This window comes from Somniosus microcephalus, unplaced genomic scaffold, assembly GCF_052327205.1.
Source record: "Somniosus microcephalus isolate GS21.2 unplaced genomic scaffold, FLI_Smic_1.0 scaffold2, whole genome shotgun sequence".
Taxonomy (NCBI): domain Eukaryota; kingdom Metazoa; phylum Chordata; class Chondrichthyes; order Squaliformes; family Somniosidae; genus Somniosus; species Somniosus microcephalus.
In genome coordinates, this window is record NW_028225189.1 from 939,103 (window position 1) to 963,985 (window position 24,883).

General features: G+C 50.2%; 1 protein-coding gene across 1 annotated transcript in view; it reads left to right on the forward strand.

The window, feature by feature from the left end:
• Positions 1-23,596, forward strand: part of LOC147084070 (uncharacterized) — an 86,842-nt gene extending 63,246 nt beyond the window's left edge. Inside the window, exon 2 of the mRNA XM_085979890.1 lies at positions 22,175-23,596. Within this exon, the coding sequence (XP_085836016.1) occupies positions 22,175-23,395 (1,221 nt within the window). The 3' untranslated portion in view covers positions 23,396-23,596. The remainder of the gene's footprint in view (positions 1-22,174) is intronic.
• The last annotated feature ends 1,287 nt before the right edge of the window (positions 23,597-24,883 follow it).

Consider the following 24,883-nt stretch of genomic DNA (forward strand, 5'->3'; position numbering starts at 1 on the left):
CTTCTCCCAATCTATTGCCATTCAGATAATAATCTGCCTTCCTGTTTTTGCCACCAAAGTGGATAACCTCGCATTTATCCACATTATACTGCATCTGCCATGCATCTGCCCAATCACCCAACCTGTCCAAATCATACTGGAGTTTCTCGGCATCCTCCTCACAGCACACACGGCCACCCAGCTTTGTGTTGCAAACTTGGAGATATTACATCTAGTTCCCTCGTCTAGATCATTAATATATATTGTGAATAGCTGGGGTCCAAGGACCGATCCCTGCGGTACCCCACTAGTCACTGCCTGCCACTCGGAAAAAGATCCGTTTATTCCAACTCTCCCCATATCCCTTGATCCCTTCAATCCCATGGTAGTTTTCTAAGGGACAATGAATTTTGTCCCGGATTATTGTCTCTAAAAGTTTCCCCACCACTGACGTTAGGCTGACTGGCCTGTAGTTGCCGGGTTTATCCCTCTCCCCTATTTTAAACAGGGCTGTAACATTTGCAATCCTCCTGTCCTCTGGCACCACCCCCATGTCCAAGGAGGATTGGAAGATTGTGGCCGGAGCCTCCGCAATTTTCACCCCTACTTCCCCCAGTAACCGAGGACAAATCCCATCCGGACCGGGCGACTTTTCTACTTTGAGGACTGCCAACCTTTGAAGTCCCTCCTCTTTATCTATTTGTATCCTGTCCAGTATCGCTCCGGCCTCCTCCTTTACTGCTACATTGGCAGCATCCTCTTCTCCAGTGAAGACAGATGCAAAGTTCTCATTTAGTCCCTCAGCCCAGCCCTCTGCCTCCACAAGACAATCTCCCTTTAGGTCCCCAATCAGCCCCGCCCTTCCTTTGACTGCCCTTTTACTAGTTAAGTCTTTATAAAAGACTTTTGGGTTCCCTTTTATGTTCGCTGCTAATCTGTTCTCATACTCGCTCTTTGCCCCTCTTATTCCATTGTTTAGATCTCCTCTGTACTTTCTATATTCAGCATGATTCCCCACTGTATTATCAACCTTACATTTGTCATAAACCTCCTTTTTCTCTCTCATTTTAACCTCTATCTTTATTCATCCAGGGAGCTCTAGCTTTGGATGCCCTTCCTTTCCCCCTCATAGGAATGTGTCTGCTCTGTACCCGAACCAGCTCCTCTTTGAAGGCCTCCCATTGGTCATTTTCTGTTTTGCCTCCCAATTTTTGACTCCAATCCACCTGGGCCAGATCCCTTTTCCTCTCACTGCAGTTATTTTTTACGCTTGATTGTTCTTTGTCCTTTTCTATAACTATTCTAAACCTGATGATATTATGATCACTGTTCCCCCAAATACTCTCCCACTGAAACACGCTCCACTCGCCCCACTTCATTCCCCAGAACTAGATCCGGCTCTGCTTCCTTCCTCCTTGGGCTGGAAACACACTGATCCAGAAAGTTCTCTTGTACACATTTCAGGGACTCCTCCCCAATTTGCCCTTTACACTGTTACTATCTATATTCGCATAATTGAAGTCCCCCATTATCACTACTCTCTAATTCTTGCATCTTTCTGTAATTTGCCTGTAAATCTGCTCCTCTATCTCCTCCCCACTATTTGGTGGCCTGTAGTAAACACCCAGCAGTGTAATCGCTCCTCTATCTCCTCCCCATTATTGTGTAGATCGCCACTAAATAAGAGAGTTTGACTTCGACGAACTATAAACAAGTTGTTTATTTACAGGAACAGGCTAATTACAGCAGGTAAGATGGCAGGTAAGATGGCTGACTGTAGGAGCACCGTGGTGTAGGTCTTGTCCCAGCGGGGACTCCACGAGGACTCAGTTCGCAGTCCTGTGGGGAGCGTGATGATGTCATCACGCTCTGCTGTGTGTTCCCGCGCTTTGGGCGTCACGTGATGCGCGTTGTTGCATCGCTGGTCATTGAGGCCGAAGTCGGGAGGCCGGGCTGTGCCGGTGCTTGCCGCAGGAGCAGAAGATTGCGTCGCTCCTCTCGGCTGGCCGTTGAGGCCGAAGACGCTAGGCCGGGCTGTGCCGGTGCACGCACATCACGTCGTACGTGACGTGACGTCAGCGCGCTAGGGCGCGCCTTAAAGGGGAAATGGCCCCAACAGGTAAGTTAAAAGGGCAACGGCCCCAAAAGGTAAGTTAAAGGGAATTATGTGTCTCAATGTAAGGGACAACCAGTGGTACCGCCACAAAAGGAACATTAAAAATAAACTTTCCCAGGCTCACAGATCCTGAGCAGGCCCATTTACAAAAAGGCGGCGGGCCGATCCGTCCAATGAGCCGGTTCCAGGTCCCGCCTCCTCCTTCGCCGCGATTGGTTGGAGGACCAAAGCCCCTCGGTCGGTCCTTCAGGCTCCGCCTCCCCTCGCTCATTGGTGGAGCGCTCACGTTGGAGGAGCAAACATAGAAACATAGAAGATAGGAGGAGTAGGCCATTCGGCCCCTCGAGCCTGCTCCGCAATTCAATGAGATCATGGCTGATCATCCAAATTCAGTACTCTGTCCCTGCCTTCTCCCTATATCCCTTGATCCTTTAGCCTTAAGAAATATATCCAACTCCTTCTTGAATATATTTAGTGAACTGACCTCCACCGCCCTCTGTGGTAGAGAATTCCACAGGTTCACCACTCTCTGGGTGAAGAAATTCCTCCTCATCTCAGTCCTAAATGGCTTACCCCTTATCCTTAGACTGTGACCCCTGGTTCTGGGCTCCCCGGCCATCGGGAACATCCTTCCTGCATCTAGTCTGTCCAGGCCTGACAGAATTTTATAGGTTTTGATGAGATCCCCTCTCAACTCCAGTGAGCACAAGCCCAATCGACCCAATCTCTCCTCGTACGTCATTCCTGCCATCCGAGGTATCAGCCTGGTGAATCTTCGCTGCACTCCCTCCATGGCAAGAACATCCTTCCTCAGATAAGGCGAACAAAACTGCACACAATACTCAAGGTGCGGTCTCACCAAGGCCCTGTACAACTGCAGCAAGACATCCTTGTTCCTGTACTCGAACCCTCTTGCTACGAAGGCCAACATACCATTTGCCTTCTTAACCACCTGCTGCACCTGCATGCTTACCTTCAGCAACTGGTGCACAAGAACACCCAGGTCTCTTTGCACCTGCCCTTCTCCCAATCTATTGCCATTCAAATAATAATCTGCCTTCCTGTTTTTGCCACCAAAGTCGATAACCTCACATTTATCCACATTATAGAGCATTTGCCATGTTTCTGCCCAATCACCCAACCTGTCCAAATCGTACTGGGGTTTCACGACATCCTCCTCACAGCATACCCTCCCACCCAGCTTTGTGTCGTCTGCAAATGTGGAGATACTGCATCCAATTTCCTCGTCCAGATCATTAATATATATTGTGAACAGCTGGGGTCCTAGGACCGATCTTTGCGGTACCCCACAAGTCACTGCCTGCCACTCGGAAAACGACCCATTTATTCCAACTCTTTGCATTCTGTCTGCCAACCAGTTCTCTATCCAAGTCAATACCTTGTCAATAAAATTCTGTCAGGCCTGGACAGACTAGATGCAGGAAGGATGTTTATGATGGCCGGGGAGTCCAGAACCAGGGGTCACAGTCTAAGGGTAAGGGGTAAGCCATTTAGGACTGAAATGAGGAGGAATTTCTTCACCTAGAGAGTGGTGAACCTGTGGAATTCTCTGCCACAGAGGGCGGTGGAGGCCAGTTCATTAAATATATTCAAGAAAGAATTGGATATATTTCTTAAGGTTAAAGGGATCAAGGGATATGGGGAGAAGGCAGGGACAGGGTACTGAATTTGGATGATCAGCCATGATCTCGTTGAATGGCAGAGTAGGCTCGAAGAGCCGAATGGCCTAATCCTGCTCCTATCTTCTATGTTTCTATGTAGTACTGACTATCCGACAGTGCAGCGCTCCCTCAGTACTGCCCCTCCGACAGTGCAGCGCTCCCTCAGTGCTGTCCCCTCCGACAGTGCAGCGCTCCCTCAGCACCGCACTGGAGTGTCAGCCTCGCTTTATATGCTCAAGTCCCTGGAGCGGGATTTGAACCCACAACCTTCTGACTCTGCTATCCACTGAGCCACAGCTGACTCCAGTCTTCTACACAGTTTCATCATAACTTCCTTGCTTTTGCACTCTACGCCTCTCCTAAAGCAGGGGAGTTATGATGAATTGTTAAACAGTTTTTTTTGCAGAGTGACCAAGGCTGTCTGTAGGAAACAATTGTACATTTGAAAGCAGCTTGTATTGTGAAGCTTGTGCCCCTTTGCCAGGCCCGCTACCTGCGGCCCCTCTCCCAGATTCCAGCCCCAGCTCTGTGCTGACTGAGCTGCTCTCACCTGGGGACAGCGCGTCATAATGGGCCCCAGCGCACCTGAGCTGGAGAGGAGGCCCCGCCCCCTTGCCGCGCCGCCATTGGTTGGAGGACCAGGCCGCCCAGTTCAGTACTCCCACCTCAGCCCTCTTCCTATTGGTCAGCGCTCCCGTCAGTCAGAATCGCATTGCTCCGGCTCACTCCGCGCGGTTCAATCCCCTCCGTTCGGTGTCCGCGGAGATCCCGCCCGACTCTCAGGTTTGGTTTTTCTTGTATTTTACTTTATAATCTCGCTCTCCGCTCGCCCCTCACCTCGATGTAAATCGATTCCCCAACACTTTACCCCGGCCGCTGATTCCGCCTCTTTCCCGGGCCCGGCCTTCCCTCTACTCCCCGGAGGCCCCGCGCAGGCGCACTGGCAGCCTCGTGTTGCGCCTGCCCGCGCTGTGATTGGTGCAGGGGAAGGCAAGTGGGCGTGTCCGGCCCCCGTGGGGGAGTCAAAGGATGGCTGGAGCGCATGCGCAGCCCGCCTCGCACCGTTGGGAAGCTTTTCAAATATTTTTTTTTGCGAAGCAAATTGAAAACACTCACTAATTCCCCCAACCTCCTCCCCTCTAAAGTGCGATTATTATTATTATTGTTTTTCCTCATTTGTGTGGGGTGTCTTTTTACCTTGCGGTGGCGTGCGCCGATCCAACCGACCGCTTGGCGTTGCGTGCTGGCGTCAGCGCGTAATCGGAGGGGGGGTTGATTGACGCGAGGCGCCCGCCAATCAGGAGCGCGGAAAACGCTGGGAGGACCGGGCGGGCTGACGGTCCTCCAAACAATGGCGGGGCGGGACCTCGGTGGGCTGCAGGCCGCTTTCCTGCTTTCATTGTCTGCAGGAGCTGTTAAAGGGAAGGGGAGGAGGGGGTGGAAAAAACCCAGCTTGTGAGTGTTTATTCCTTTGCATTACCTTTATTGCAAGGCTATTCATCAACTGCATTCATTTAAAAATAAGTGAACCTTTTCTCTTTTTGACTTTTATCCAGAACAAAGAGCCCTGGTGCTGTGAACATTTTGGTGGGCAGCCACTTTTAAAGGGACAAAGACCAGCATTCTTCCTCCTCTCTCTCTCTCGTGAGTATTTGTGGTGGGTGAGAGGGGGGCGGGGGGGTGAGTCAAAGGGGACTGCGGCCCCTTTTCAACAAAAACAATTGCTTGGCCATTTAAAGGGGAATGGGTGCCCCCCAGGTATTTAAAGGGGCAGTGCCTCTCTCTCTATCATGTAAGAGCAGGGAGGTTCTGCTTGAACTGCACAAAACACCAGTTAGGCCACCGGCTAGAGTGCTGCGTGCAGTTCTGCTCACCCCATTGCAGGAAAGATGTGACTGCTCGAGACGGGAGATTTACGAGGATGTTGCCAGGACTAGAGAATTTCAGCTACAAGGAAAGATTGAATACATAGAAGATAATCTACATCCTAGGGTACTTAAGGAAGTGGCCCTAGAAATAGTAGATGCTTTGCTGGTCATCTTCCAAAATTCGGTAGACTCTGGAACAGTACCCATGGATTGGCGGGTAGCTAATGTTCAAAAAAGGTGGTAGAGAGAAAACGGGGAATTACAGACCGGTAAGCCTGACATCAGTAGTGGGGAAAATGCTAGAGTCCATTATAAAAGACGTAATAGCAGAGCACTTGGAAAATAGTGACCGGATCGGACAAAGTCAACATGGATATAGAAAAGGTGAATCGTGCTTGACTAATCTACTGGAACCTTTTGAGGATGTAACTGGTAAAATAGATAAGGGAGAACCAGTGGATGTGGTGTATTTGGAATTTCAAAAGGCTTTCGATAAGGTCCCGCATAAGAGATAGAAACATAGAAGATAGGAGCAGGAGTAGGCCATTCGGCCCCTCGAGCCTGCTCCGCCATTCAAAGCAATCGTGTCTGATCATCCAAGTTCAGTACCCGGTCCCTGCTTTCTCCCCATACCCCTTGATCCCTTTAGCCTTAAGAAATATATCCAGCTCCTTCTTGAATATATTTAATGAACTGGCCTCCACTGCCTTCTGTGGTAGAGAATTCCACAGGTTCACCACTCTCTGGGTGAAGAAATTCCTCCTCATCTCTGTCCTAAATGGCTTACCCATTATCCTTAGACTGTGACCCCTGGTTCTGGATTCCCCGACCATCGGGAACATCCTTCCTGTATCTAGTGTGTCCAGTCCTTCCAGAATTTTGTAAGTTTTAGTGAGATCCCCTCTCATTCTTCTAAACTCCAGCGAGTACAAGACCAATCGACCCAATCTCTCCTTATACATTATTCCTGCCATCCCAGGTATCAGCCCAGTGAATCTTGGCTGGACTCCTTCCATGGCAAGAATATCCTTCCTCAGATAAGGCGACCAAAACTGCACACAATACTCAAGATGTGGTCTCGCCAAGGCCCTGCACAACTGCAGCAAGACATCCTTGTTCCTGTACTCAAACCCTCTCGCTATGAAGGCTAACATACCATTTGCCTCCTTAACCGCCTGCTGCACCTGCATGCTTACCTTCAGCGACTGGTGCACAAGGACACCCAGGTCTCGTTGCACTTCCCCCTTCTCCCAAAATATTGCCATTCAGATAATAATCTGCCTTCCTGTTTTTGACACCAAAGTGGATAACCTCACATTTATCCACATTATACTGCATCTGCCATGTTTCTGCCCAATCACCCAACATGTCCAAATTATCCTGGAGTTTCTCGACATCCTCCTCACAGCACACATGCCAACCCAGCTTTGTGTCGTCTGCAAGTTTGGAGATATTACATCTAGTTCCCTCGTCTAGATCATTAATATATATTGTGAATAGCTGGGGTCCTAGGACCGATCCCTGCGGTACCCCACTAGTCACTGCCTGCCACTCGGAAAAAGAACCGTTTATTCCAACTCTTTGCTTTCTATCTGCCAGCCAGTTCTCTATCCAAGTCAATACCTTGCCCCCCAATCCCATGTGCCTTAACTTTACACGCTTATCTCTTATGTGGGACCTTATCGAAAGCCTTCTGAAAGTCCAAATACACCACATCCACTGGTTCGCCCTTACCTATTTTACCAGTTACATCCTCAAAAAATTCCAGTAGATTAGTCAAGCACGATTTACCTTTTGTAAATCCATGTTGACTTTGTCCGATCCGGTCACTGTTTTCCAAGTGCTCTGCTATTACATCTTTTATAATGGACTCCAGCATTTTCCTCACTACCGATGTCAGGCTTACCGGTCTGTAATTCCCCGTTTTCTCTCTACCACCTTTTTTGAATAGTGGGGTAACATTAGCTACCCTCCAATCCATGGGTACTGTTCCAGATTCTATCGAAAACCCAGCAGCTTCTCCTGCATCTCCACTCCAGCTCAAACTGCTGCAACAAAAAGACCTACACAGGCGGCCAGGGACCGACTTCCGTCACCTGCAATAAAACTCTTCCCGACAGCCGCTGACTAATGGCGGCCTCAGCACCCACAATTCCCCGCACCCCAGAAACCACTCTGTCCAACGCGCTGATTTCCCCGCTGTGAGTGCGCATGCTCCCCGGGGCCGCGGGTCATTCTGGGAGCCTGGCTCCTGTCCTTTGTCCCGAGTCGGACTCGGTGGAGCCAGCTGAAGAAACCGGGAAGCGGCGGCTCGGATGGGGGAGGTGCTGCACCCTGGGTTTCCTGGTGCCGGGGCTCTGGCCGCACGTCTGCCGGGCCCGGCCGCTCTGATTCTGATTGAGGTTTTTGATGAGGTAACAGAGAGGGTTGATGATGGCAATGAGGTTAACGTGGAGTACATGGAATTCCAAAAGGCGTTCGACAGCGTGTAAAGTTAAGGCACATGGGATTGGGGGCAAGGTATTGACTTGGATAGAGAACTGGTTGGCAGACAGAAAGCCAAGAGTTGGAAGAAACGGGTCTTTTTCCGAGTGGCAGACAGTGACTAGTGGGGTACCGTAGGGATCGGTCCTTGGACCCCAGCTATTCACAATATTAATGATCTGGACGAGAGAACTAGATGTAATATCTCCAAGTTTGCAGACGACACAAAGCTGGGTGGGCGTGTGTGCTGTGAGGAGGATGCCGAGAAACTCCAGTATGATTTGGACAGGTTGGGTGATTGGGCAGAAGCATGGCAGATGCAATATAACGTGGATAAATGCGAGGTTATCCACTTTGGTGTCAAAAACAGGAAGGCAGATTATTATCTGACTGGCAATAGATTGGGAGAAGGGGAAGTGCAACGAGACCTGGGTGTCCTTGTGCACCAGTCGCTGAAGGTAAGCATGCAGGTACAGAAGGCAAATGGTATGTTGGCCTTCGTAGTGAGAGGGTTTGAGTATAGGAACAAGGATGTCTTGCTGCAGTTGTACAGGGCCTTGGTGAGACCACATCTTGAGTATTGTGTGCAGTTTTGGTCGCCTTATCTGAGGAAGGATGTTCTTGCCATGGAGGGAGTGCAGCGAAGATTCACCAGACTGATACCTGGGATGGCAGGAATGACGTATGGGGAGAGATTGGGTCGATTGGGCTTATACTCGCTGGAGTTTAGAAGAATGAGAGGGGATCTCATTGAAACGTATAAAATTCTAACAGGACTAGACAGACTAGATGCAGGATGTTCCCAATGGCGGGGGAGTCCAGAACCAGGGGTCACAGTCTAAAGATAAGGGGTAAGCCATTTAGGACAGAGATGAGGAGGAATTTCTTCACCCAGAGAGTGGTGAACCTGTGGAATTCTCTACCACAGAAGGCAGTGGAGGCCAATTCATTAAATATATTCAAGAAGGAGTTCGGTATATTTCTTAAAGCTAAAGGGATCAAGGGATATGGGGAGAAGACAGGGACAGGGTACTGAATTTGGATGATCAGCCATGATCTCATTGAATGGCGGAGCAGGCTCGAGGGGCCGAATGGCCGACTCCTGCTCCTATCTTCTATGTTTCTAAAATAGGCTTTGCTGACTCAGCAAACCTCATTTGCTTTGCTGTTTTTCGGCTGAGTAAATTAAAAAAAAATTTTTGGCTGCATTCAGGTATTTAATTGAGTTAGTTCAGGCTTGCTGTCAGTCCTGGCCCTGGTCCCGCCCCTTCCTGCACCTCATTGGCTGACACCGCTGTCAATCGACACCACGAGGGGGAAGGGAGGGTGATTGACAGGTGACGATTGATGGAAGCGCCTGCCCGCGCTGTGATTGGTGCAGGGGAAGGCAAGTGGGCGTGTCCGGCCCCGGGCCCACGTGGGGGAGGCAAAGGCTGGCTGGAGCGCATGCGCAGCCCGCCTCGCACCGTTGGGAAGCTTTTCAAATTTTTTGTTTGCGAAACAAATTGAAAACACTCACTAATTCCCCCAACCTCCTCCCCTCTAAAGTGCGATTATTATTATTTTTGTTTTTCCTCATTTGTGTGGGGTGTTTTTTTTTTTTTTACTTGCAGTGGCGTGCGCCGATCCAACCGACCCCTTGGCGTTGCGTGCTGGCATCAGCGCATAAGCGGAGGGGGGGGGTTGATTGACGCGAAGCCCCCGCCAATCAGGAGCGCGGTAAACGCTGGGAGGACCGGGCGGGCTGACGGTCCTCCAACCAATGGCGGCGCGGGAGAGAGGGGGGCGGGACCTCGGTGGGCTGCAGAAACATAGAAACATAGACGATAGGAGCAGGAGTCGGCCATTCGGCCCTTCGAGCCTGCTCCGCCATTCAATGAGATCATGGCTGATCATCCAAACTCAGTATCCTGTCCCTGCCTTCTCCCCGTATCCCTTGATCCCTTTAGCCTTAAGAAATATATCCAACTCTTTCTTGAATATATTTAATGAATTGGCCTCCACTGCCTTCTGTGGCAGAGAATTCCACAGGTTCACCGCTCTCTGGGTGAAGAAATTCCTCCTCATTTCTGTCCTAAATGGCTTACCCCTTATCTTTAGACTATGACCCCTGGTTCTGGACTCCCCGGCCATCAGAAACATCCTTCCTGCATCTCGTCTGTCCAGGCCTGACAGAATTTTATAGGTTTTGATGAGATCCCCTCTCAATCTTCTAAACTCCAGTGAGTATAAGCCCAATTGACCCAGTCTCTCCTCATACGTCATTCCTGCCATCCCAGGTATCAGTCTGGTGAATCTTCGCTGCACTCCCTCCATGGCAAGAACATCCTTCCTCAGGTAAGGTGATCAAAACTGCACACAATACTCGAGGTGCGGTCTCACCAAGGCCCTGTACAACTGCAGCAAGACATCCTTGTTCCTGTACTCGAACCCTCTTGCTACGAAGGCCAACATACCATTTGCCTTCTTAACCGCCTGCTGCACCTGCATGCTTACCTTCAGCGACTGGTGCACAAGAACACCCAGGTCTCTTTGCACTTCCCCTTCTCCCAATCTATTGCCGTTCAAATAATAATCTGCCTTCCTGTTTTTGCCACCAAAGTGGATAACCTCACATTTATCCACATTATAGTGCATTTGCCATGTTTTTGCCCAGTCACCCAACCTGTCCAAATTGTACTGGAGTTTCACGACATCCTCCTCACAGCTTACCCTCCCACCCAGCTTTGTGTCATCTGCAAATTTGGAGATATTACATCCAATTCCCTCGTCCAGATCATTAATATATATTGTGAACAGCTGGGGTCCTAGGACCGATCCTTGCGGTACCCCACTAGTCACTGCCTGCCACTCGGAAAATGACCCGTTTATTCCAACTCTTTGCTTTCTGTCTGCCAACCAGTTCTCTATCCAAGTCAATACCTTGCCCCCAATCCCATGTGCCTTAATTTTGCACGCTAATCTCTTATGTGGGACCTTATCGAAAGCCTTCTGAAAGTCCAAATAAACCACATCCACTGGTTCTCCCTTATTTATTTTACCAGTTACATCCTCAAAAAATTCCAGTAGATTAGTCAAGCATGATTTACCTTTTGTAAATCCATGTTGACTTTGTCTGATCCAATCACTGCTTTCCAAGTGCTCTGCTATTACATCTTTTATAATAGATTCTAGCATTTTCCCCACTACCGATGTCAGGCTTACCGGTCTATAATTCCCCGCTTTTTCTCTACCACCTTTTTTGAACAGTGGGGTAACATTAGCTACCCTCCAATCCATGGGTACTGTTCCAGAGTCTATCGAGTTCTGGAAGATGACCAGCAATGCATCTACTATTTCTAGGGCCACTTCCTTAAGTACCCTGGGATGTAGGTTATCAGGCCCTGGGGATTTATCGGCCTTCAGTCCCATCAATTTTCCTAACACCATTTCCCTACAAATACTGATTTCTTTCAGTTCCACCCTTTCATCAGACCCTCTGTTCCCCAGCATATCTGGGAGGTTATTTGTGTCTTCCTTTGTGCAGACAGAACCAAAGTATGTATTTAGTTGGTCTGCCATTTCTTTGTTCCCCATTATAAATTCCCCTGATTCTGACTGCAAGGGACCTACGCTTGACTTCACCAACCTTTTTCTCTTCACATATGTATAAAAGCTTTTACAGTCAGTTTTTATGTTCCCTGCTAGCTTACTCTCATATTCTACTTTCCCTTTCTTAATTAATCCCTTTGTCCTCCTTTGTTGAATCCTAAACTGCTCCCAATCCTCAGGATTATTGCTTTTTCTGGTCAATTTATATGCCCTCTCCTTGGATTTTATGCTATCCCTAATTTCCCTTGTTAGCCACGGTTGAGTCACCTTTTTTGTTTTATTTTTATGCTAAACTGGGATGAACAAATTCTGTAGCTCATCCATTCGGTCTTTGAATGTTTGCCATTGCCTATCCACCGTCAACCCTTTGAGTGCCATTCCCCAATCAATCCTACCCAACTCGCTCCTCAGACCATCGTAGTTTCCTTTATTTAAATTGAGGACCCTAGTCTCTGAGTCAACTACTTCAATCTCCATCTTAATGAAGAATTCGATCATATTATGATCACTCCGACCCAAGGGGCCTCGTACAACAAGATTGCTAATTAATCCTTTCTCGTTACATAATACCCAGTCTAAGATGGCCTGATCTCTGGTTGGTTCCTCGACATATTGGTCCAGGAAACCATCCCGTAAACACTCCAGGAATTCCTCCTCCACAGTATTGTTACTAATTTGGTTGGTCCAATCTATATGCAGATTAAAGTCACCCATGATGACTGCTGTGCCCTTATTGCACGCTTCTTTAATTTCCCTTTTAATGCCATCCCCAACCTCCGCCTTACTGTTTGGAGGTCTATATACACCACTCCCACGAATGTTTTTTTCCCCTTAGTATTTTTCAATTCTACCCATACAGATTCCACATCATCAGAGCTAATATCCTTCATTACAATTGTATTAATCCCTTCTTTAACCAGTAATGCTACCCCACCTCCCTTTCCTTTTTGCCTATCTTTCCTGAATATCGAATACCCCTGGATGTTGAGTTCCCAGTCTTGGCCATCCTTGAGCCACGTTTCTGTAATCCCAACCAAATCATATTTGTTTACCTCTATTTGCGCAGCCAATTCATCCACTTTATTACAAATGCTCCTCGCATTAAGACACAAAGCCTTCAGGCTTGTTTTTTTAACGCTCTTAGACCTATTAGAATTATTATTTACTGTGGCCATGTTTGATTTAAACCGTTGATTTCTCTGACTGCCACTTTTGTTTTTCTCCTTCCTATCTTTTGCTTTTATCCCTGTTTTCCTTTCCTCTGTCTCCCTGCTCAGGTTCCCAACCCCCTGCCATTTTAGTTTAAACCCCCCCGAACAGTGCTAGCAAACCTCCCCGCAAGGATATTTGTCCCGCTCTGGTTCAGGTGCAACCCGTCCGACTTGTAGAAGTCCCACCTTTCCCAGAAGCAGGCCCAGTGATCCAGGAAACTAAAGCACTCCCTCCTGCACCAACTCTTTAGCCACGCATTCATCTGCTCTATCCTCCTATTCCTATACTCACTAGCACGTGGCACCGGGAGTAATCCAGAGATTACAACCTTTGAGGTCCTGTTCTTTAATCTGCTCCCTAAATTCTTGTTGCAGGACCTCATCCCTCTTCCTACCTATGTCGTTGGTCCCAATGTGAACCACGACCTCTGCCTGTTCACCCTCCCCCTTCAGAATGCCCTGCAGCCGTTCAGTGACATCCTTGACCCTGGCACCAGGGAGGCAACAAACCATCCTGGAGTCACGTCTATGGCCACAGAACCGTCTATCTGTTCCCCTTACGATAGAATCCTGATACACCTATCAATTCATCCAATGAAAAGCGACGAGTTAAGAAAGTAACTATAGGTTTTTATTGGCTAAATAACAGAGCCCACCCTCGTGGGTGATCGGATCCAACAAGGAGGAATGCCAGCCAGTCGACCACCTTTATACCTGGGCAGGTAGGTGGAGCCATGGGCGGAGTCAGCAGTGGTCAGCCCAGGTATAACAGCGTGACAAGAGGCGACCTCGTATAGTGATACAACAGTGTGAACAGTGATAACCATAGAGTAACGATATAACAGTGATAACTATAGTGTAACAATAGTGAACGATAAAAGTGGTTTACCACATTCACCCCTTGTTTAGATTTGAGTCCGGCGGGGTGAAGTGTACTACCAGTTCTGGTATGTCAGTCTGTCCGGAGGCCTCGTAAGCCTTTCTGATCGTCGCAGCGGCGGTGTTGTGTTATCCGGTGTTAATGCTGGTGTCTGCGTGGTCGGTGAAGGCTCGTGGGGTTCCGGCATGCCGTCTACCTGGGCTGGAATTGGGGGGGTGGTGGGGGGTAAAGGTGGTGTCTCCGGAATGCCCGAGGGTGCGAGGTCTCGTAAGGAGACTGTGTCCTCCCGCCCATCTGGGTATGCCACATAGGCGTACTGGGGGTTGGCGTGCAGGAGGTTCACCCTCTCGACCAGGGGGTCCGTTTTATGGGCCCTCGCGTGCTTTTGCAGCAAGACAGGCCCCGGAGAGGTCAGCCAGGTTGGTAGCGTGGTTCCCGTAGTCGACTTCCTGGGGAAAACAAACATTCGTTCATGGGGGGTGGCGTTGATGGCAGTGCAAAGTAGTGACCGGATGGAATGCAGCGCTGCCGGGAGGACTTCCTGCCAGCGGGAGGTTGGGAGGCCCTTAGACTTTAAGGCTAAGAGGACGGCCTTCCATACAGTCGCATTCTCTCTTTCCACCTGGCCGTTCCCTCGGGGGTTGTAGCTGGTGGTCCTGCTTGCAGCAATACCTCTCGCTAGTAGGAACTGACGGAGTTCCTCGCTCATGAAGGAGGAGCCCCGGTCGCTATGTATATAGTTTGGGAACCCGAACAAGGCGAAGAGGTCGTTCAGGCATTTAATGACCGTGGTACTGGTCATGTCTGGGCAGGGGAAGGCAAAGGGGAAACGGGAGTACTCCTCAACAATGTTGAGGAAGTACACATTACGGTCAGAGGACGGGAGGGGCCCCTTAAAATCGATGCTCAAGCGCTCGAAGGGGCGGGTGGCCTTGATCAGGCTTGCTCTGTCCGGCCTAAAGAAATGCGGTTTGCACTCGGCACAGGTCTGGCAGTTCCTGGTCATGGTCCTGACCTCCTCGATGGAGTAGGGCAGGTTGAGGGCCTTAATGAAGTGGTAAAGTCTGGTGACCCCGGGGTGGCAGAGGTCGTTGTGGAGGGTCTGAAGTCTATCAATTTGCACGTTGGCGCATGTAATTCGTGATAGAGCATCAGGGGGTTCGTTCAGCTTACCTGGCCGGTACAAGATATCATAATCGTAGGTGGAGAGCTCGATTCTCCACCTCAAAATCTTGTCGTTCTTGATTTTGCCCCTCAGCTTGTTATTAAACATAAAAGCGACCGAACGCTGGTCGGTGAGGAGGGTAAATCGTTTGCCTGCCAGGTAATGCCTCCAGCGTCGTACAGCCTCCACGATCGCCTGGGCCTCCTTCTCGACCGACGAGTGTCGGATCTCAGGGCCCTGTAGGGTCCTTGAGAAGAAGGCCACCGGTCTCCCCTCCTGGTTAAGGGTAGCGGCTAGGGTGAAGTCGGATGCATCGCTCTCCACTTGGAAAGGGATGGACTCATCCACCGCGTGCATTGTGGCCTTAGCAATGTCTCCCTTAATGAGGGAGAAGGCTGCGCACGCTTCCTCCGTAAGGGGGAAGGATGTGGACTTCATGAGGGGTCTGGCTTTGTCCGCATAATTGGGCACCCATTGGGCATAGTAGGCAAAGAGCCCCAGGGTTCTCTTCAGCGCCTTTGGACAGTGGGGGAGGGGTAACTCCATGAGGGGGCGCATTCTTTCGGGATCGGGGCCGATGACTCCGTTCTCTACTACGCAGCCGAGGATGGCAAGGCGTGAGGTGTTAAACACACATTTCTCCTTATTGTAGGTGAGGTTCAGCCGTTGGGCCGTACGGAGGAATCTTTCCAGATTAACATCATGGTCCTGCCGGTCGCGGCCGCAGATGGTGACGTTATCTAGATAGGGGAACGTGGCTTGCAGCCCGTTCTGGTCAACCATCCGGTCCATCTCCCTTTGGAAGACCGAAACCCCGTTGGTGACGCCGAAGGGAACCCCAAGGAAGTGGTAGAGGCGGCCATTCGCCTCGAAGGCGGTATACTGGCGGTCCTCAGGGCGGATAGGGAGTTGGTGGTAGGCCGACTTAAGGTCGATGGTAGAGAATACTCGGTATTGTGCAATCTGATTGACCATATCAGATATGCGGGGAAGTGGGTATGCGTCCAGCTGGGTGTACCGGTTTATGGTTTGGCTGTAGTCGATGACCCCCGAGGGTGGGCTCTGTTATTTAGCCAATAAAATTGATATACCTATCAATTCATCCAATGAAAAGCGACGAGTTAAGAAAGTAACTATAGGTTTTTATTGGCTAAATAACAGAGCCCACCCTCGGGGGTGATCGGATCCAACAAGGAGGAATGCCAGCCAGTCGACCACCTTTATACCTGGGCAGGTAGGTGGAGCCATGGGCGGAGTCAGCAGTGGTCAGCCCAGGTATAACAGCGTGACAAGAGGCGACCTCGTATAGTGATACAACAGTGTGAACAGTGATAACCATAGAGTAACGATATAAGTGATAACTATAGTGTAACGATAGTGAACGATAAAAGTGGTTTACCACAAATCCCCTACCACTATTGCTCTCCCACTCTTTTTCCTCCCTTCCTGAGCAGCAGCAACACCCCCGGTGCCAGGAAGTTGGCTGCTGCTGCCTTCCTCTGGTGAGTCATCCCCCTCAACAGTATCCAAATTGGTATACCTGTTTGAAAGGGGGATGGCCACAGGGGTCTCCTGCACTACCTGCCTGCTTCTACTGCTCCGCCTGGTGGTCACCCATTTCCCTCCTGCCTGTGCAGCCCTACCCTGCGGCGTGACCAACTCATCAAACGTGTAATCCACGACCCTCTCAGCATCGTGAATGCTCCACAACCCATCCATCCGCAGCTCCAGCGCCTCAATACGGCCCGTTAGTAGCTGCAGCTGGATGCATTTCTGGCACACGTGGTCATCAGGGACACTGGCAGCGTCCCTGAATTCCCACATAGAGCAAGAGGAGCACAACACGGGGCTGGGCTCTCCTGGCATGGCCTACCCCTTTAATTAATTTAAATTAATTCAATACCACCAGTTAAAGATATACTCTAGGGCGCTTATTTACCAACTGTCCCCACTACACCACAGAGACCCAAGAAAATATAAACTGCAGAATTTAAGCTTGTAATAAAAGAAATACTCACCAACCAATCACTTACCTGCTTCCTGGTGACGTCACACTTGGATTACTTTTTACCTCTCTCCTCTGCTGTTGAATTGGTCAGGCCTTGTTCGCTGCCGCCGGTTTTAACTGCCGCCGGTCGCGCCTCTGCTCTCCCCCAGGTCCAAGCTCTCTGGTCGGGCCTCATTCGCTGCCGCCGGTTTTAACTGCTGCCGGTCGCGCCTCTGCTCTCCCCCAGGTCCAAGCTCTCTGGTCGGGCCTCGTTCGCTGCCGCCGCTTTTAAGCTCTGCCGCCGGTCACTGCCCCCTCACAGGTCCGATGCTCTGATCGGGCCTCACCTCGCAACTGCCGCCGCTTTTAAGCTCTGCCGCCAGTCACTGCCCCCTCACAGGTCCGATGCTCTGATCGGGCCTCACCTCGCAGCCTCACATCCACTTGAGGGGGCAGACGGGGGCCTCGGTTTAACGTCTCATCCGTAGGACGGCACCTCCGACACTGCGGCGCTCCTTCATTACTGCCCCTCCGACATTGCGGCTCTCCCGCAGCACTGCCCCTCCAACAGTGCGGCGCTCCCTCAGCACTGCCCCTCCGACAATGCGGCACTCCCTCAGTACTGCCCCTCCAACAGTGCAGCACTCCCTCAGTACTGCCCCTCCAACAGTGCGGCGCTCCCTCAGTACTGCCCCTCCGACAGTGCGGCGCTCCCTCAGTACTGCCCCTCCGACAATGCTGCACTCCCTCAGTACTGCCCCTCCGACAGTGCGGCGCTCCCTCAGCACCGCACTGGAGTGTCAGCCTCACTTTATGTGCTCAAGTCCCTGGAGCGGGATTTGAACCCACAACCTTCTGACTCTGCTATCCACTGAGCCACAGCTGACTCCAGTCTTTTACACAGTTTCATCATAACTTCCTTGCTTTTGCACTCTACGCCTCTCCTAAAGCAGGGGCATTATGATGAATTGTTAAAGTTTTTTTTTTGCAGAGTGACCAAGGCTGCCTGTAGCAAACAATTGTGCATTTGAAAGCAGCTTGTATTGTGAAGCTTGTGCCCCTTTGCCAGGCCCGCTGCCTGCGGCCCCTCTCCCAGATTCCAGCCCCAGCTCTGTGCTGACTGAGCTGCTCTCACCTGGGGACAGCGCGTCACAATCGGCCCCAGCGCACCTGAGCTGGAGAGGAGGCCCCGCCCCCTTGCCGCGCCGCCATTGGTTGGAGGACCAGGCCGCCCAGTTCAGTCCTCCCAGCTCAGCCCTCGTCCTATTGGTCCGCGCTCCCGTCAGTCAGAATCACATTGCTCCGGCTCACTCCGCCCCCCCCCGCGCGACTCAATCCGCTCCGTTCGGCGTTCGCGGAGGTACCGCCCGCCCAACTCTCAGCTTTGGTTTTTCTCGTATTTTACTTTATAATCTCGCTCTCCGCTCCCCTCTCACCTCGATTTAAATCGATTCCCCAACACTTGACTTTACCCCGGCCGCTGATTCCGCCTCTTCCCCGGGCCCAGCCTTCCGGTTGCTCCCCGGAGGCCCCGCGCAGGCGCACTGGCAGCCTCGTGTTGCGCCTGCCCGCGCTGTGATTGGTGCAGAGGAAGGCAAGTGGGCGTGTCCGGCCCCGGGCCCACGTGGGGGACTCAAAGGCTGACTGGAGCGCATGCGCAGCCCGCTTCGCACCGTTGGGAAGCTTTTCAAATATTTTTTTTTGCGAAACAAATTGAAAACACTCATTAATTCCCCCAACCTCCTCCCCTCTAAAGTGCGATTATTATTATTGTCTTTTCTCATTTGTGTGGGGTGTCTTTTTTTTACCTTGCGGTGGCGTGCGCCGATCCAACCGACCCCTGGGCGTTGCGTGCTGGCGTCGGCGCGTAATCGGAGGGGGGTGATTGACACGAGGCGCCCGCCAATCAGGAGCGCGGAAAACGCTGGGAGGACCGGGCGGGCTGACGGTCGTCCAACTAATGGCGGCGCGGGAGGGAGGGGGCGGGACCTCGGTGGGCTGCAGGCCGCTTTCCTGCTTTCATTGTCTGCAGGAGCTGTTAAAGGGAAGGGGAGGAGGAGGTGAAAAAAACCCAGCTTGTGAGTGTTTATTCCTTTGCATTACCTTTATTGCAAGGCTATTCATCAACTGCACTCATTTAAAAATAAGTGAACCTTTTCTCTTTTTGACTTTTATCCAGAACAAAGAGCCCTGGTGCTGTGAACATTTTGGTGGGCAGCCACTTTTAAAGGGACAAAGACCAGCATTCTTCCTCCTCTCTCTCTCTCTCTTGTGAGTATTTGTGGTGGGTGAGAGGGTGGGGGGGGCGTGAGTCAAAGGGGACTGCGGCCCCTTTTCAACAAAAAAAATTGCTTGGCCATTTAAAGGGGAATGGGTGCCCCCCAGGTATTTAAAGGGGCAGTGCCTCTCTCTGTATCATGTAAGAGCAGGGAGGTTCTGCTTGAACTGTACAAAAACACCAGTTAGGCCACCGCGTGCAGTTCTGGTCGTCCCCATTGCAGGAAAGATGTGACTGTGCTCCAGACGGGAGATTTACGAGGATGTTGCCAGGACTAGAGAATTTCAGCTACAAGGAAAGATTGAATACATAGAAACATAGAAGATAGGAGCAGGAGTAGGCCATTCAGCTCCTCGAGCCTGTTCCGCCAATCAGTGAGATCATGGCTGATCATCCAAATTCAGAACCCGGTCCCTGCCTCCTCCCCATATCCCTTTAGCCTTAAGAAATATATAAGTACAGGAGTAAAGAAGTCTTACTCCAATTATATAGGGCCTTGATGAGACCACACCTGGAGTACTGTGTACAATTTTGGTCTCCTTACCTAAGGAAGGATATACTTGCCATAGAGGGAGTGCAATGAAGGTTCACAAAATTGATTCCTGGGATGGCGGGACTGTCGTATGAGAAGAGATTGAGTAAACTAGGCCTGTATTCTCCTGAATTCAGAAGAATGAGAGGGGATCTCATTGAAACTTATAAAATTCTAACAGGACTAGACAGACTAGATGCAGGAAGGATGTTCCCAATGGCGGGGGAGTCCAGAACCAGGGGTCACAGTCTAAGGATAAGGGGTAATCCATTTAGGACAGAAATGAGGAGGAATTTCTTCACCCAGAGAGTGGTGAACCTGTGGAATTCTCTACCACAGAAGGCAGTGGAGGCCAATTCATTAAATATATTCAAGAAGGAGTTAGATATATTTCTTAAGGCTAAAGGGATCTAGGGATATGGGGAGGAGGCAGGGACAGGGTACTGAATTTGGATGATCAGCCGTGATCTCATTGAATGGCGGAGCAGGCTCGAGGGGCCGAATGGCCTACTCCTGCTCCTATCTTCTATGTTTCGATGTCTTAAAGGAGGATAGCGAGGTGGAGAGGTTCAGGGAGGGAATTCCAGAGTTTAGGGCTGAGGCAACAGAAGACACGGCCACTGATTGTTGAACGATTATAATCAGGGATGCTCAAGAGGGCAGAATTGGAGGAGCGCAGATGTCTCGGTGAGGGGGCGGGGGGGTTGTTTTCTTTGGAACCGGGGAGGCTGAGGGGAGACCTGATTGAGGTGTATAAAATTCTGAGGGGCCGAGATAGGAAGGACCTATTTCCCTTGGCAGAGGGGTCCACAACCAGGGGGCGTAGATTTAAAGTAATTGCTCGAAGCTTTAGAGGGCAGTTGAGGAGAAATGTTTTCACCCAGAGGGTGGTGGGGGTCTGGAACTCACTGCCTGACAGGGTGGTAGAGGCAGAAACACTCATCACATTTAAAAAGTACTTGGATGTGCACTTGAAGTGCCGTAACCTACAAGGCTACGGACCAAGTGCTGGAAAGTGGGATTAGGGTGGATAGCACTTAATCGGCTGGCACGGACAAGATGGGCCGAATGGCCTCCTTCTGTGTCATTATTTTTCTGTGATTCTATCACCGGGGGAGGGTGGTTGTGAGGCTGAAGGGAATAACTAAGATAGGGAGGGGCGAGGCCATGGAGGGATTTGAAAACAAGGATGAGAATTTTGAAATCGAAACATTGCTTAACTGGGAGCCAATGTAGGTCAGCGAGCACAGGGGTGATGGGTGAACGGGACTTGGCGTTGAGTTACGACACGGGTAGCTTTGGATCACCTCAAGTTTACATGGGGTAGAATGTGGGAGGCCAGCCAGGAGTGTGTTGGAATAGTCGATTCTAGAGGTAACAAAGGCCCGGGTGAGGGTTTCAGCAGTGGATGAGCTGAGGCAGGGGCGGAGACGGGCGATGTTACGGAGGTGGAAATAGGCGGTCTTTGTTATGCTGCGGATATGTGTTCGGAAGCTCATTTCAGGGTCAGATATGACACCAAGGTTGTGAACAGTGTGGTTCAGCCTCAGAGAGATGTTAGGGAGAGGGATGGAGTCAGTGGCTAGGGAACAGAGTTTGTGGCCAGGGACTGAAAACAATTGCTTTAGTCTTCCCAATATTTAATTGGAGAAAATTTCTGCTCACCCAGAACCGTGGAGGGGTCGAGAGAAGTGGTGGTGAGGTAGAGCTGGGTGTCGTCAGCGTACATGTGGAAACTGACGCTGTGTTTTCAGATGTCACCAAGGGGCAGCATTTAGATGAGAAATAGGAGGGGCCCAAGGATAGATCCTTGGGGGACACCAGAGGTAACGATGCGGGATTGGGAAGAGAAGCCATTGCAGGTGATTCTGTGGCTACGATTAGATAGATAAGAATGGAACCAGGCGAGTGCAGTCCCAACCAGCTGGACAACGGTGGAGAGGCGTTGGAGAAGGATGGAGTGGTCAACCGTGTCAAAGACTGCAGACAAGTCAGGAAGGTTGAGGAGGGATAGTTTACCTTTGTCACAGTCACAAAGGATGTCATTTTTGACTTTGAATCTTGATTTGACTTCAAGGCCAAGTCGGTGAGGTGGATTGGGCTGTTTCTGGCCCGCTGGTTATTGTGGGCACGGCTGGACACCAGTGGGACCAGCTCTGCCCTGTTTGTTCTTTGAGGCAAAATAAGCCAAAAAAAATTCCTGCTTCCCCCCCTTACCCTTTCTACACTCCTTTTACAGGGTTTTAGAAGTGGAGCATTTACAGACAGGAAGCTCAAACCAAACATCACCTCAAGATCGGAGAGTTACGCGATTCCTCAGGACCTGATTCAGTCGCTCCTCCAATCTGCTGGCACACCCGTGAGTTCACACTGGGGAGAGAACTTTTAAATGTTCTGAAAGAGTTTCAAAACCTACAAATACCTGAAGCGACACCAGTGGCCATACACTGGGGGAAACCCGGGCCCCGTGTGTGGGAAGGGATTCACTCAGTCATCTGCTCCGATGATACACCAGCAAGTTCACACTAGGGAGAGACCGTTACCCCACTCCGTGTGTGGGAAGGGATTAATTGCACCCTCCGTGCTGCTGAGACACCAGCTTGTCCACACCGATGAGAGACCGTTGACCTGCTCCGTGTTTTTGAAGCGATTCTCTCATTCTGCCACCCTCCTGAGACACCAGCTTGTTCACAGTGATGAGATTAAATGTTCTGACTGTGGGAAGAGATTTAAAAGGTCCCAGGATCTGAAGAGACACCAGCTGGAGAGAGCAGGAGAGATTCTGTTCACCTGCTCAGTGTGTGGGAAGAGATTCACTCAGTCCTTGAATCTGCTGGCACACCAGCGAGTTCACACTGGGGAGAGGCCGGTAAAACATTCCGACTGTGGGAAAAGCATTAGAAGGTCCCAGGAGCTGAAGGGTCACCAGCTGGAGACATTAGGAAAGAGACCGTTCACCTGCTGTGTGTGTGGGAAGGGATTCACTCAGCCATCAAGCCTGGTGAGACACCAGCGATATCACACCGGGGAGAGGCCGTTCACCTGCTCTGTCTGTGGGAAGGGACTCACTCAGTCATCCCACCTACTGACACACCAGCGAGTTCACACTGGGGAGAGACCGTTCACCTGCTCTGTGTGTGGGAAGGGATTCACTCAGTCATCCCACCTGTTGAGACACCAGCGATATCACACTGATGAGAGACCATTTAAATGTTTCAACTGTGGGAAGAGCTTTAAAACCTCTGGGGATCTGAAGGGCCACCAGCGAGTTCACACCGATGAGAGACCATTTAAATGTTCCGACTGTGAGAAGAGCTTTAAAAGCTTCAGGGATCTGAAGCAACACCAGCGAGTTCACACTGATGAGAGACCGTTTACATGTTCTGTCTGTGGGAAGAGCTTTAAAAGCTCCGGGAATCTGAACGGACACCAGCGAGTTCACACCGGGGTGAGGCCATTCACCTGCTCCGTGTGTGGGAAGGGATTCACTCAGTCATCCCACCTGCTGGCACATCAGCGGGTTCACACTAATGAGACACCATTTAAATGCTCTGACTGTGGTAAGAGCTTTAAAAGCTCCGGGGCGCTGAAGAGACACCAGCGAGCTCACACTGTTCTATAGTGCAGGGCCCTGCAGACAGTTGGAATGACATGAACATGGAATGGATGAATGTTTTGAAATTCTTGTACTGCTGTTTAATCTTTAAGACTGCTGTGCTGATGATTCCCTTCGATTGACTGTTCATGGTGTGGAGATGCTGGAGTTGGACTGGGGTGGACAAATGTAAGAAGTCACACAACACCAGGTTATAGTCCAACAGCTTTATTTGAAATCACAAGCTTTCGGAGCGTTGCTCCTTCGTCAGGTGAAGTGGAGAGATGCATAAAAACACAACTTATATAGTCAGAGAATAATGTCAGATGTTTACAGGTAATCTTTCTAACTGCCATTTATCACATCTCAGCAGAGAGATAATCACAGCAATCAAAGGTGTGAATGGTGTCCAAACAGGTCAGTCAGGAAAACATTACATCAAAGAACAATGAGGTGGGATCACAAGGGGTCAAATGTTGCAGATGCTGGGGTCTGTATGAAAAACAAAAAAACAGACAAAAAACATTTTTTTTGCTGGAAATCGCAGCAGGTCCAGCCACATCTGTGTGGAGAGAACAAGCCAACGACGACTCGAGTCTGGATGACCCTGCATCAGGGAGCACTTCAGCAGTCAAGGACATTCAGTCTCCGATCTTCGGGTAAGCATTCTCCAAGGCGGCCTTCGAGACACACGACAACACAAAATCGTCGAGCAGAAACTGATAGCCAAGTTCTGCACCCATGAGGACGGCCTGAACCGAGATCTTGGGTTCATGTCACGTTACATGTAACCCCACCTGACGTAGGGTCATCCAGACTCGAGTCGTCGTTGGCTTGTTCTCTCCACACAGATGCGGCCGGACCTGCTGTGATTTCCAGCAAAAAAAATGTTTTTTGTCTTTTTTTGTTTTTCATACAGACCCCAGCATCTGCAACATTTGACCCCTTGTGACCCCACCTCATTGTTCTTTGATGTAATGTTTTCCTGACTGACCTGTTTGGACACCATTCACACCTTTGATTGCTGTGATTATCTCTCTGCCGAGGTGTGATAAATGGCAGTTAGAAAGATTACCTGTAAACATCTGACATTATTCTCTGACTATATAAGCTGTGTCTTTATGCATCTCTCCACGTCACCTGACGAAGGAGCAGCGCTCCGAAAGCTTGTGATTTCAAATAAAGCTGTTGGACTATAACCTGGTGTTGTGTGACTTCTTACATTTGACTGTTCATGGTGTTCCATAGAATGTACAGCACAGAAACAGGCCATTCGGCCCAACTGTTCCATGCCAGTGTTTGTGCTCCACACCCGATCAACATCTCCTCCCATTCCTTTCTCCCTTGTGTAGCTTCCCCATAAATCCATCTGTGCTGTTCACCTCAACCACTCCTTGTGGTAACGAGTTCCCCATTCTCACCATTCTCTGGGTAAAAAAAAGTTTCTCCTGAATTCCCTCCTGGATTTATTAGTGACTATTTTAAGTTTGTGGCCTCATAAATATGATGAAATTC